At 39.0% G+C, this 13989-nt stretch overlaps 2 protein-coding genes across 2 annotated transcripts in view; both read left to right on the top strand.

The window, feature by feature from the left end:
* LOC126378404 (gastrula zinc finger protein XlCGF26.1-like) overlaps positions 1–13989 on the top strand; it is a 92045-nt gene that overhangs the window by 65326 nt on the left and 12730 nt on the right. The gene's annotated exons all lie outside the window — the stretch shown is intronic.
* Positions 1117–13087, top strand: LOC126378354 (3-hydroxy-3-methylglutaryl-coenzyme A reductase). Its single transcript, XM_050026627.1, has 2 exons — positions 1117–1261; positions 9926–13087. The coding sequence occupies exon 2, from the start codon at positions 9958–9960 to the stop codon at positions 12493–12495; it is 2538 nt and encodes an 845-aa protein (XP_049882584.1). The 5' UTR covers positions 1117–1261; positions 9926–9957; the 3' UTR covers positions 12496–13087.

The following is a 13989-nucleotide window of genomic DNA, read 5'->3' as shown; positions in this document are numbered from 1 at the left end:
GGATGATGATACAATGGGTAGTTTGCAAAATAACTCGCCTCACTACTCCAGATCCTATAATTTTCCCTTACTATTTTTATATGTTCTGCCAAGTTATATTACTTACTGCATTCTTTGTCTACCTCTGGTCGCTGATAGGAAAATCTGTACTAATACCATATTTGTATGGGTATTACGAGGCGTTTCAACAATTAGATCCTGACAATAAACCAAAGAAAAACAAGACAAGTAAAATTTTCAGGAGATACTGCTTTAGAAAAGGGGAAATATTTGACAGTTCATTGGACCAAGAAGCCAGCGCTTTAGGGTCGATGATTTATCCAAGTTATACATCAAACATCGTAGCGATAGTCATCGATATATTACTTTTTGAATTATTTTCTTGAAATGTATTATTTTTTTGAGTCCCTTTACTTTGTTGTGTCTATATTTGTGCTGTTCCTATTGACAGCAAGTAAATAAAGAAACTAAACTGATCTCGCTTTTATTTACAATAAACTATAACTTAAATAGCGTTTAACGATTTGAACACAATAATGATCATATAGTCTCTATGTACCTGCTTATATAGTTGAGATAAATGCAAGTTGTTGCAAAGAGAATATTTATTATAATTCAATACGTTATTTGTCAAATTACTGTAATCACGGGTTTAGAACGCGGAGGTCCGAATTGCTCTATCGTTTAGACCAAGAACAAGAGTTGCTCTATCGTTTAGAACAACAACAACAACCGCAGGGACCGCAGGGACGTAATCTGAAAATTTTGCAGCTTCGGTTTTTTACATAATTGCCTGTCTGACCTTCCAACCCACGAAGGGAAAATCAGCCCAATACAGACTGAGTCACATTCACATACCTCCGAAACGTAACGTAATAGCAGTGATGAACATTCGGACTGAAGATCATCGCAGTTTTGTTTATCGCCTTTATGCAGTGGGATTCAAACCTGCTATCTAACAGAGAGAGTCAAGATTTCTTCCATATAGGCTACCACGCCGTATCTATAAAAGTATTAAATTAATATAATAGTGGGTAGATAATGAAACATGTGTATGGCAACATTTATTTTGACAGCCGAAAAATAGTAGAAATCTTTTATTGCCGTCAGTTCACCCTAAATATGGCGAAGTGTCTCCAGTCAGTTCCATTTCACAGTTCTATTTTATTCTAATTTGCTATTTCCTCGTGAAATAATTAGTTGGCCATCAGATAAAATAGTGAAGGACTTTAATTGAGACAACTCTTATTTTTCTCTGCTGGTAAGTGGCTTTTTAATTATTTCCTTACAAAGTGAAATCGAGATTTCACATAACCATTTTCGTCTATTTATTCAAGTAATTTGAATAATAAGAAAAAATGTTTGAATTCATTGCGAAGAGAATCTGTTTTAGATTTTAGCACTAGCTACTTTGTATTGTTCACAGTTTTGAGTGGTTAGGTCAGGGTTTTTTAGGTTGCGTGATCGATGGTTAAATAATAATCAAGTAATTAGGTAAGGTATTTTATAATGTACATTTTATCGGGACTGGAAATTAATAAAGTTTTAATTTTTCGGTTTGGCGCGCAATGGCGTCGCGTTAAAAAAATAACGGTTTATTAGAATCGCCATTCACTATCTGCATCATTGACCTACTTTGGGGACACAGTTACCCATTAATATATTTGTTGATGTTTATAAGTGTGTTAGTAAACAAGTATTTAGTTTTTGTTGATAGAAAAAGTGAAAGGACGGTTCTAGTGTACCTAAGGGGGCACTATGAGTTGGGACTTAGAAAAAAAATATAATTTTATATGAGCCATGGACATGGAATTTTCGAGTGAAATTAGTATGGGGCAGAGAATTGTAGTAGGAAAAAGGACAATAGTCCTTTAATATGCAATACCTACTTAAGATATTTAATTTATTAATTTCTTACCTAAAATACTTTTTAGTCCTGGTTGGAAATACTTTTACAAATCTTTTTTAACATAATTCTTTATAACAAAAATAAAATACAGATGAAACTAAGTTCAGAAACTGTTCTTTTTTATTTTGATTTAATATAAATATTCATTTTAGGTACTTACAAATTATTGAATAAAACTTTTGAAACAATAGGATTTTACTTCTAAACAAGATAATTATTATTAATCTATGATACCTACTTATAAAAGTTTTTTTTTGTTTCATGGTGGTATTTCATTGTTGAACTAATACCTACCTGACCTTTTAAATAATCATATTTAATTTGACATAGGTATTCTTTGACTTTTTAACTTTTTTATTTATAAATTGCTTAGAAAATTACAAAATAAAACATCTTTTAACAGGTTATAGTATACATTATAAATTATAAAACTTATTATTTAGCGGTTGCCCTCACAACATACACACATTACACATACACACTACATATACACATTTATTACACTTAAGATTTCAATATCAAATAACTTGTAATGTACCTAGCCCTACATTAATTTAAAAGATGTGTTACTGTTGCAGTTTCTTGTCATTTCTTCACCTCAGCCATAACACCTTGCGAAATGTCGTAGATTCAAAAATGTTAAATTGACCTTTAACAAGTTTATCTATGATAATTATGTTGAATAAATGATTCTGATTTCAACATATAAACATAGGATGATTATGAGATATGCTCCTACCCCCTACGGCCCACGTATATAGCTTGTTATACTGAATCTAATGGTATCATCAATTCAAAAATGACCAAATGTCACTTTGCGTCCCTTTATTAGGACCACAAGGCTTCACACGCTAGTCCAGTGCTTCAGTAGACAATTGGGTTGTGTACAGTCATGAGCAATATAATGTACCCACTTTAGGACTCTGTCAACATATTTGACATTTAGTGAGACTTACAGTTCAGTTTGTCAAAAAAGTTAATGTGACATGGTACCAAAGTGTGTACATATTAATGCTCGTGACCATACTAGGTTCAAGATAAATTATGAAATTCTGATTAATAAATAAAAACAGATCTTAAACTGACGATAAACATTTTCTGTTTTCTATTTAAGATATTTATGAATTTTAATCAAGAAAAACGTAATTATGACTCTACATTTTATCACGTTTTTCTATGACGTCACAGGTTACTTTTTCATACAAATTCCATAGTAATTTCGTGTTATGACGTTTGGCGTTTAAGTAAAAAGTGACTGATTTGACTAGTTAGAAACTAGCCTATTTACTAAGGCAGCCGTGGTCCAGTGATTGAGCGTTGGGCTCACGATCCGGAGGTCCCGGGTTCGAATCCCGGTGGGGACATACGACAAAAAAACACTTTGTGATCCCTAGTTTGGTTAGGACATTACAAGCTACTTGATGTAAGTAAATAGTCGTTACACGAGCCATGTCAGGGGCCTTTGGCGGCTCAATAATAACCCTGACACCAGGATTAATGAGGTTGGTAATCACCTTACAACCCACACGATAGAAGAAGACTATGGCAGCCATTTTGAATATTATTTCATCCAGAGGAACAATATGATAATATTGTAGATACAAATCTTTGCTTCCTGCGTGTTTAGAATAACAATATGGCGCGTCAGTTATTGACGTCAATATATGCGGTTGTACCATTCCTTCGCTTATATTATCTGATCATTTAATTTTGTAGAAATTACTAGTGACCTGTTTTTGTTGAGCATACATACATACACAAACTCACACCTATTTCCCACCGAGGTAAGCAGAGACTATAGATTTTTTTTATTATTTTTTTTAAATTAAGATGGGTTTCTCTTGACTTCATTCTTCCACCAGGAGAAGAAGAGATCGACATTGGAACGAGCTTACCCAGAAAATGCCTATTCACCCGTGATTTAAAGGACCCCAGGTTTATAAGATTCAGGAAACACCGACGCCGGCAGCCCATTCCATTCCTTGGCTGTTTTTTTGCTTCGATCCTGACACACTTCTCTTGCTTCCTCCACATTCATCGATCGCTTCATACACGCACGCCGGTTCAGAGTTGAACGTACATACTAGACCTTTTTAAGGACATCCCCAATTTGGTCCCGTCCGAGTCAGTTTTTTTTTCGATTTAAATTGTCTCTTCGGATTTTCTCTAAGTGCTCGGTAACTGACCGGGTCCGTACAAAGAAACGCCCGTCATCATCAGCCCATTAACGTCCCCACTGCTGGGGCACGGGCCTTCCCTATGGATGGATAGAGAGATCGGGCCTTAAACCATCACGCGGGCCCAGTGCGGATTGATGGTTATTAACGACTGCTAATGCAGAAAGAAGAAGAAACGTCCAAGTTAGGAATATTTAATTAATTATGCAACTTATCAAGTTCAAATTCAAACTCAAAAATACCTTTATTCAGTAGGTAACATAAAACTTTGAACGAATGTCTCATCCGCCTAAAACTACTGCAGCTTCTCACAACTCGTATAGTTCTTAAAAATAACATAAAATATTTGTTTTTCTATCACTTACCAATGGTAAACACTAGCATCATCATCATCATCACCAGCCCAATAACGTCCCCACTGCTGGGGCACGGGCCTTTCCTATGGATGGATAGGGAGATCGGGCCTTAAACCACCACGCGGGCCCAGTGCGGATTGGTGGTTATTAACGACTGCTAATGCAGCCGGGACCAACGGCTTAACGCGCCCTCCGAAGCACGGAATCATCTTACTTTTTCGGACAATCAGGTGATTCAAGCCTGAAAAGTCCTTACCAAAGAAAGGACAGTCTCACAAAGTGATTTCGACAATGTTCCCATCGAGAATCGAACCCGGACCTCCAGATCGTGAGCCTAACGCTCTAACCACTAGACCACGGAGGCTGTTCTGTTAATGAGGCAAACCAAAAATAAGTATTAATAAATAAATTATTAGTGCCGAGGTTTTTTTTGCAGCTTCTTTTCCCCGGCTATACAGGTTGTGAGAAGCTGCAGTAGTTTTAGGCGGATGAGACGTTCGTTATGTAAAAATTGACGATTCAAAGTGTAACTATGTTACCAACTGAAGAAAGATATTTTTGAATTTGAATTTAAGTCATGTAAAAAATGACAGTCGCTAACGCATATTAGCGAGAATTTCACAACTGCCTTGCTAATACAATATTTATTTTATACCTTGTGTCAATGACCAAAGTCCACTTTCGAAGAACCATGACCTTAGAAGATGTGGTAACTAGGTTAATATGGCTGGTTGAAAGCTGGTTGACGACCAAACTGGTTGTTATCGGTATAGATTAGAAATAGAAAACTGGTGTGAGGCTGTTAGTGACACCGTGTCGAATACTCAGGGGGATGATTCAGCTCATGACCGCTTCATCATCATCAGCCCATTAACGTCCCCACTGCTGGGGCACGGGGCTTCCCTATGGATGGATAGGGAGATCGGGCCTTAAACCATCACGCGGGCCCAGTGCGGAATGATGGTTATTAACGACTGCTAATGCAGCCGGGACCAACGGCTTAACAAGGCACGTCAATCCGCACTGGGCCCGAAACACGGAGGAGCTCGAGATGAAAACTTTTTTTTTGTGGTCACCCATCCTATGACCGGCCTTTGCGAAAGTTGCTTAACTTCAACAATCGCAGACCGAGCGCGTTTACCGCTGCGCCACCGAGCTCCACTGATTCACCACCACTGTCCACCAGATTCTGAGTTAATATCAAGTAAATATAAGTTGTGCATGGATTGGGTGCTAACAGTAGTAAACCTTGAGTAGTGTTGGTAAGTTTCCGAGACCTGGAGCATCGTCGGCTTGTCTGGGATTCAAACGAATCTCAGCTGAGACTGCCAAGATCACGCTCAAGTCTCTGTTTTTATATGAGAACTGTCACATTGACATGATCTTGAGTGCAGTCTCAAAGCTGAGATTAGTTTATTAATACCACCCTAAGACTACTCTCAAGGGCTCTGGGATCAATGTGTCGGAGTTCCTCAGAGGCATCAGCTGTTCTTGAACGCCAGGAAGCACTTTCGAGTTGGGAACTGCTGATGTTCAGAGGGGATAATTATTGTTTTGCTGCCTGACAAGTCGCGGCGCAAGATCGAAGTGCACCTGAACCTCAGACCCTCAGAACCCTCCACCTGACCTGGGTGTGAACTTCAGAAGCTGATTTATGCGTTCCCCAACTCGACCCGCATCTCCCAGGGCTTCGTCGAATGTGTACAGTCATGAGAAATATCATGTACCCACTTTAGAACCCTGTCGCACTATCATATTTGTCATTTAATGAGACTTACGGTTTAACTTGTCAAAAAAGTTAATGGGACATGGTATCAAAGTGTATACACATATGTACTCGTGGAAATACCTGTCCAGCCGATGAAGTCTGTTATGACGTCAAAAGCGAAAGAAACGGTGGTCTCGAGGACTGTGAGAAGTACAGCCATAGCAATATCATGTACCCACTTTAGAACCATGTCGCGTTAACATATTTGATATTTAGTGAGACTCACAGTTCAATTTGTCCAAAAATTTTATGTGATATGGTATTAAAGTGTATACATAATTGCTCCTGACCGTACGCTCCGTAAATGACTTTGTGTCGTGCGTGATTCATTCCATAATGATACAATTTGCTGTTTTTAATATTAAATTCGTACTCATATATATAACCTCTAAGTAGATTTGGTTTTCCATTTGCTCACACTTTTAACCACTTTTCGCTATCGAGTTTTATGTAGGTAATCTAATCTTGTTCTAAATAGGTAGGTAGTTAAAAATTAATTCTTGTTTATAATACATTTCTTTGTTCTTGTAATAATTGCAGTTTTTAATAAAATAATGCTACCTACTTTATATTAACTTCTTCGCAAAAACGTTGACTTTCGATTCGATAACAATCCGGCCAATATAATAGAAAAAAAATATAAATAATAAGTAAATAATAATAATAATAATAATCTTAAAAACAGTCTTCAAGGGTGCACGCTTATTGAAATGCCAAGCACGACCCGTACTTCGCTCTGAATGCAGGATTTTATTATTTGTTATCGTACTATGCATCATACATAAACTCACACCTGCGATCCCTAATGGGGTAGGCAGGCTTATAAGTTGTCAAAAAAACTTGCACCCATTGTTGATACGAAGTCTTAAGATGGATATGATGAATCTGATGGTGACAAGGGATCAGTCTATCACCCATAACTGTTGTCCATCATTCCACTTGATATTAACTCAGAATAATGAGCTGATTCATCCCCCTCAGTATACGGTACGGTGTCACTTACACCCCATACATGATTCTGAGTTGATACCAAGTGGAATTTGGTGTAGGAAAATCCATGTTTTTTTAAATTATTTGCAATTCCACACTTTTGCGACGGAAAATTCCACTTGATATCAACCCAGAATCATGGTCTGAATCGTCCCTCAAAGTTTTCGTTACGACGTCACTAACACCCTGTATTTTACAATTCCTCTTTTATTTTTTGATAAACGTAATTTACACGTACTTGTAACTTGCAGCTTGTGAATGTGTAGACTTGTAAGTTTTGATAAACATGGCACAGGTCAGAGCTCGTCGGGACGGGGTGTTTTTTTTTTTTTTTAATTTGAATTTATTCCACAGAACAGGATGTATATGTATGACGCAATAAAAATGCCAAAAACCCTATTAGATTTGTCTACCGGAATCGACATAAACATTTTACGTATATATACATTAAAATTACATTAGATTTCACTAACCGGCGCGCGTAACGATTGATAAACATAACATAAGCGCATGAATTTATCATAATGGGGTAGTCAGAGGTACTTCCATCGCAAGATGAACTAAGTACCGACACCTCACCGAGCTTTCAGTTAGACCAACGTGATAGGTGAGCCGTATCGCCGTCTGTAATGGTCGAGGCAACTGTGTTAGTGAAAACTGCACTTAAGATAAATCAATAAATCATTGGTGCAAGTCCGGTACCTAGGCTCGAACCGGCGCTTCCCGTTTGAGAAACAAGCCGGTGAATCACAAGACCATAGTGACTTATATTCAGTGGCAGCCCTAGGGCAGTGCGAGGTGTGCGACTGCACCGGGCGCCGAAGTGAGGAGGGAGGCAAAATCAACCAAGAAAGGCTCTGGCCGCAAACTAACTTCACCGGGTTAAATTGCTCATACCGGGTGGCCATAAACAAAATTTTTTTTTTATTTTAAGGGGCTGAGGGGTGCCATTTTGAGGACTCGCACCACCTAAATATTTTGCTAGGGCCGCCGCTGCTTAATTAGTATTCCATTTGCTTCGATCCTGGCACACTTTCACGCTAATTCCTGTAGACACCATGTAAGTTTATTTTAAGTTATAACCGCCATTTTCTTATCCGCCGAAAAGGAGAGGGACAGGTGATTGACAGCTGTTAATTTTATAATGAATTATAATTATCCCGGGCGAATAAAATAGGTATTTCACTGGTATGCGACCCGTTTGACGTGGGCTGTCAACTTAATTCACTCGGGTTATTGATTTTTGCCCAAAATAAATACGTGATAAATTTTATGCCTGTCGATTACTCGTGCCTTTTCCTATTCAGTGGGTAAGAAAATGACAGGTATAACTTAAAATAAAATTAAATGGTGTCTATGTCGTGGCCAGATGTTAGACTACAGTTGACCATATCGATGGTGTCCATGCTATGTGGTGTAATAAAAGTGCGAAAAGTCGATTAATTTCTTAGGTTGAATTTTTTTTTTTTTTTTTTTGGTGCAGTAAAGTGTATTTGTATTGTTTTGAATTAGCGCCTTTATTTTATTTATTTTTCATCGCTTACTTCCTCCAGTCGGGAAGTTCCTTTACAATTTCTCTTTCCATAAAAAACTTATATGTTTTTATTCGATTTTTTATCTTGAAATACAGTTGCGAACCTTCCGCATACCTGTTCATTTTACGTCAGCAGTTGTACCGAGATTATTGTCGCCGAGGTCAGCTATTTTAACGTTTGCAACACTGATACATACATTACATACTGCATATTATGACGTGATGACCTTCGATCAACAATACCAAATATAGGGAGTCTCATATTCGTGCTTCATCATCAGCCCATTAACGTCCCCACTGCTAGGGCACGGGCCTTCCCTATGGATGGATAGGGAGATCGGGCCTTAAACCATCACGCGGGCCCAGTGCGGATTGATGGTTATTAACGACTGCTAATGCAGCCGGGACCAACGGCTTAACGTGCCTTCCGAAGCACGGAGGAGCTCGAGATGAAAACTTTTTTTTGTGGTCACCCATCCTATGACCGGCCTATGCGAAAGTTGCTTAACTTCAACAATCGCAGACCGAGCGCGTTTACCTGCTTAAACCCGGTTTAATCTGTTTATCTTCTTTTTCTCTCGTATGGGTTTTGAAGTTAGAAGTGACCAACTTCATCTCCGCTTTGAGTTTTTCGGATCTTGTAATACCTACACAGATGAAAAATGGCATTCTTATTTTGTAAAAATAAATATTTAAAAATCATCATCTCCTTGCAACATCCCGTTTTTCACAGGGTCCTCTAACCTAACCTGAAGATTTGACAGGTCCGGTTTTTTACGGAAGCGACCTGTCTGACTTTCCAACTCGCGAAGGGAAAACCAGCTCAAATAAGAAACGCATTTCTCGGGAATGTGGTTTCCTCACGATGTTTTCCTTCACCGCTGAGCACGAAAAATTAATGAGAAACGTGACTCATATGATAAAACTTAGATAACACTGTTAACTGTCATTGATTTACTATGAATAAGAACTGGGGTGCTAAAAATAATTAAAATATAATAAAAGCAATTGATTTTAAAAGCGATATTGCAATTTGACATTGCGCACTTAGTTTTATATGCGCAAATGTGAAATTGGGATATTGCTTTCTTATATGAATCACTTTAGTTAAACGTTTTTAGGTTTTTAACACAGTTGTTGTTGTTAAAGATAAATAAAATAATCATTATAATGTGTGTTCTCTCTTTCCAGATCGCTGCTTGAGCGCAGCTTCACCAGTAGCCATGAAAGTTTGGGGGGCTCACGGAGAGTTCTGCGCCCGGCACCAATGGGAGGTCATTGTCGCCACTCTGGCGCTTCTTGCTTGCGCCGCGAGCGTCGAAAGAAACGGCGTCGGCAACCGCTCGGAAAGATGCGCCGGCTGGGCCAGAGCTTGCCCAGGCCTTGAAGCAGAATACCAAGCAGCCGATGCAGTCATCATGACCTTTGTCCGCTGCGCAGCACTCCTATACGCCTACTACCAAATCTCCAACCTTCACAAAATCGCCTCAAAATACCTCCTAATCATTGCTGGAGTTTTCAGCACTTTTGCCAGTTTTATCTTCACCAGCGCGCTGGCGAGTCTGTTCTTCAACGAGCTAGCCAGTATAAAAGATGCCCCATTCCTCTTTTTACTCGTCGCCGATGTCGCTAGAGGCGCCAGGATGGCGAAAGCTGGATGGTCTGCCGGGAAAGACCAGGGAAAGCGTGTTGGAAGAGCTCTGTCCTTACTAGGACCAACGGCAACTTTGGATACTTTATTGGCAGTGTTGTTAGTGGGTGTTGGTGCGTTATCCGGAGTGCCTAGACTGGAACATATGTGTACCTTCGCCTGTTTGTCTTTGCTGGTGGATTATCTGGTCTTCGTGACGTTCTATCCAGCGTGTTTGTCGCTGGTAGCAGATTTCACGTCTGGAAGGAAAGAAGTAGGGCCAGACAGCCCGTTTTCTGAAGACGCGTTGAAGCCTAATCCAGTGGTTCAGAGAGTCAAGATGATCATGGCTGCAGGGCTTCTCTGTGTGCATTTGACTAGTAGATGGCCCTGGTCGAACGAAAGTGGACTCAACGAAGGGCATCTAACTGGTACCCTGAGCACTGCAACCCAAGATGGCGTCTACCACTCGTACTTGAGATGGTTCTCCGGCAGCGCAGACTACATAGTGATAGCGACTTTACTCTTCGCTCTAATAATAAAATTCGTGTTTTTCGAAGAACAGAGGAATTGGGTGATCGACATGAACGATTTGACAGTCAAGGAGGTTGTCAAAAACACAGATGTCAGTGAAAAGACGAATTCCTTTAGGAAGCCAATGTTTTCGATATCAGACGAGTTGAGCGCTGATGCCGCAGCGCAAACTGATCCAATTGACCCGGATTTGGAATGGCCTACGCTGTCCCCTAGCTCCTCAGCGGCAAAATTGAACGCCAAAAAGCGTCCGATGGCAGAATGCCTCGAGATCTACCGCTCAGAGGGCGCTGGATCTTCTTTAAGTGACGAAGAAGTGATCATGTTGGTCGAACAGTCACATATACCTCTACACAGATTGGAAAACGTAGTTGGAGATCCTTTAAGAGGTGTCAGGTTACGCCGAAGAGTTGTAGCATCGAGATTTGGTATAGATACTGCCATCAGACAACTGCCTTACTTGAATTATGACTACAGCAAGGTCCTAAACGCGTGTTGCGAGAACGTCATAGGATACGTTGGGGTACCTCTAGGCTACGCCGGGCCTTTGGTTGTAGACGGAAAGGCGTATATGATCCCAATGGCTACAACTGAAGGAGCGTTGGTAGCTTCAACGAATCGAGGAGCTAAAGCGATTGGAACTAGAGGGGTGACCAGTGTAGTCGAAGATGTTGGTATGACTAGAGCGCCAGCAGTGAAACTACCAAACGTGGTCAGAGCGCACGAATGCAGACAGTGGCTGGATTGTAAAGACAACTACGATGTTGTTAAAGAAGCTTTCGATTCCACATCAAGATTTGCGCGTCTCCAAGAGATACATATCGGTGTAGATGGTGCTACCCTTTATCTTCGCTTCAGAGCGACAACAGGAGACGCTATGGGCATGAATATGGTTTCCAAAGGCGCTGAAAACGCCTTAAAAGTCCTCAAAACCTACTTCCCAGACATGGAAGTCATCAGTTTATCAGGAAACTATTGCTCTGACAAGAAAGCTGCAGCGATCAACTGGGTTAAAGGGAGAGGGAAGAGGGTAGTCTGTGAGACGACGATATCCTGCGATAGTTTAAGATCGGTCTTTAAAACCGACGCAAAGACCCTAGCTAGATGCAACAAGATTAAAAACCTATCTGGTTCAGCCTTGGCAGGGTCCATAGGAGGCAATAACGCTCATGCAGCGAATATGGTGACAGCTATTTTCATAGCAACAGGACAGGATCCAGCGCAGAATGTGACAAGCAGCAACTGTTCAACGAGTATGGAGCCTTGCGGCGAGAATAATGAAGACTTGTACATGACTTGTACTATGCCATGTTTGGAAGTAGGCACAGTTGGTGGAGGTACAGTTTTGACAGCACAAGGGGCCTGTTTAGACATCCTAGGTGTCAAAGGAGCAGGGGAAAGACCAGCAGAAAACTCTGCCAGGTTGGCTTCCTTAATTTGCGCGACTGTGCTAGCCGGAGAGCTAAGTCTTATGGCTGCATTGGTCAATTCAGATTTAGTCAGATCCCACATGCGGCATAACAGGTCAGCGCTAAATGTCCAAGCAGGGAATGTCGAGGTAGCCAGTTCTGTAACCCTCAAAGTGCCGAAGTTATAACAGATTTTCCGCTTTTTACTGCCTAAAAGTTATCAATTGTTGACTATTTTTCCGTGCTTGAGGGGTCTTTAGGCGATTTCAAGTAGATAAATAGCTTACTTTACTGGGGGATAAGTGAGGATGCGGTCTAGGATGGATAGTAAATGTCTATGCATCCCTAAATAATGTAAATTAACTAAATAGGAAGTCGTCTAAAGAAATCTTTTGATAATCTGAACAAAATTATTACGTTTAAAATTATAATATAAAAACATATTGCTATAAAATCTACTTGTACGCTAATTAACGAAAGTGATAAAAAATGCCTTATACATATCAACTGTACAAAAGAGGCAAAGGAAATTTGATAAGAGGCTCAAATGTCAGATTTTAAACTAAATTGTATAAATGTTGCTTATTATTTAAAAAGAAAGTAATTAATTTAAAATTACTTACAGTTCTCTGAACTTGACCAGAAGATATCTAAGTAAAAAATATTAATTTATTTTTGTCGATTTAAAACTAATAATCATGGCAAAATATTTCATTTACTTATTTAAAAAAAATATTATGTCGTAAATTTGGCTAATAAAACACCTTTTTTCTTTAAAAAAAAATATTTTGCGCCTTAAAAATAACATTTAGCATTTAATAATTCCAGATATGTTTTTTATGTTTCGGTACATATTACTTGGTTTTCTACGGAATTTAAATATTTTAATCATATTTTAGCAGATTTTTGTTTAAAACAAATATCTGAGCTAGTTAAAGTTTTCGAATATTTTAGGTGATTCAAACTTGTTGATTATGAATGAATAATTATCAAATAATTAAAAAAAAATATTTTTTAAAGCATACACGTTGAAAACGCAAGAATAGGGTAGTTTCCAACTAGTCAAATCAGTTACTTTTTTACTAAACGTCAAAACACGTAATTACTACAGAATTTGTATGAAAAAGCACCCTGTGACGTCATAGAAAAACTTGACAAAATGGCGCACTTATAATTACATTTTCCATTATTAAAATTCATAAATAAGTTCCTTAAATAGAAAAAAGCAAACGTTTTTTGTCGTCTTTATTTGTAATCAGAATTTCATAATTTACCTTTGACGTAGGAAACTACCCGATTCAAATTACTTAAATGTTTTTAATTTATATATATAATTTATTGAATAATAAGATTAGTCGTTTGAGAATATTTCTTTGAGGCTCTGTTAAGTATATTTATGGGTAGGGAGTAGGGACCAAGTATGAAGGAGATTTTTAATTCAGTTTTTTTACAATACAATTGGGGTAGTCAAAGGTACATCCTTCGCAAGATGAACTAAGCACCCACACCTCACCGAGCTTTCTGTTAGACCAACGTGATAGGTGAGCCGTATCGCCGTCTATAATGGTCGAGCCGACTGTGTTAGTGAAAACTGCACTTTTGGTAAATTAACTCACTGGTGCAAGTACGGTACCGGGATCAACCTGCGCTCCCCGTTTGAAAAAAGTCTCATTCATACATAT

This window comes from Pectinophora gossypiella, chromosome 26, assembly GCF_024362695.1.
Source record: "Pectinophora gossypiella chromosome 26, ilPecGoss1.1, whole genome shotgun sequence".
NCBI lineage: Eukaryota > Metazoa > Arthropoda > Insecta > Lepidoptera > Gelechiidae > Pectinophora > Pectinophora gossypiella.
This window is presented reverse-complemented; position numbering and strand designations above follow the sequence as displayed.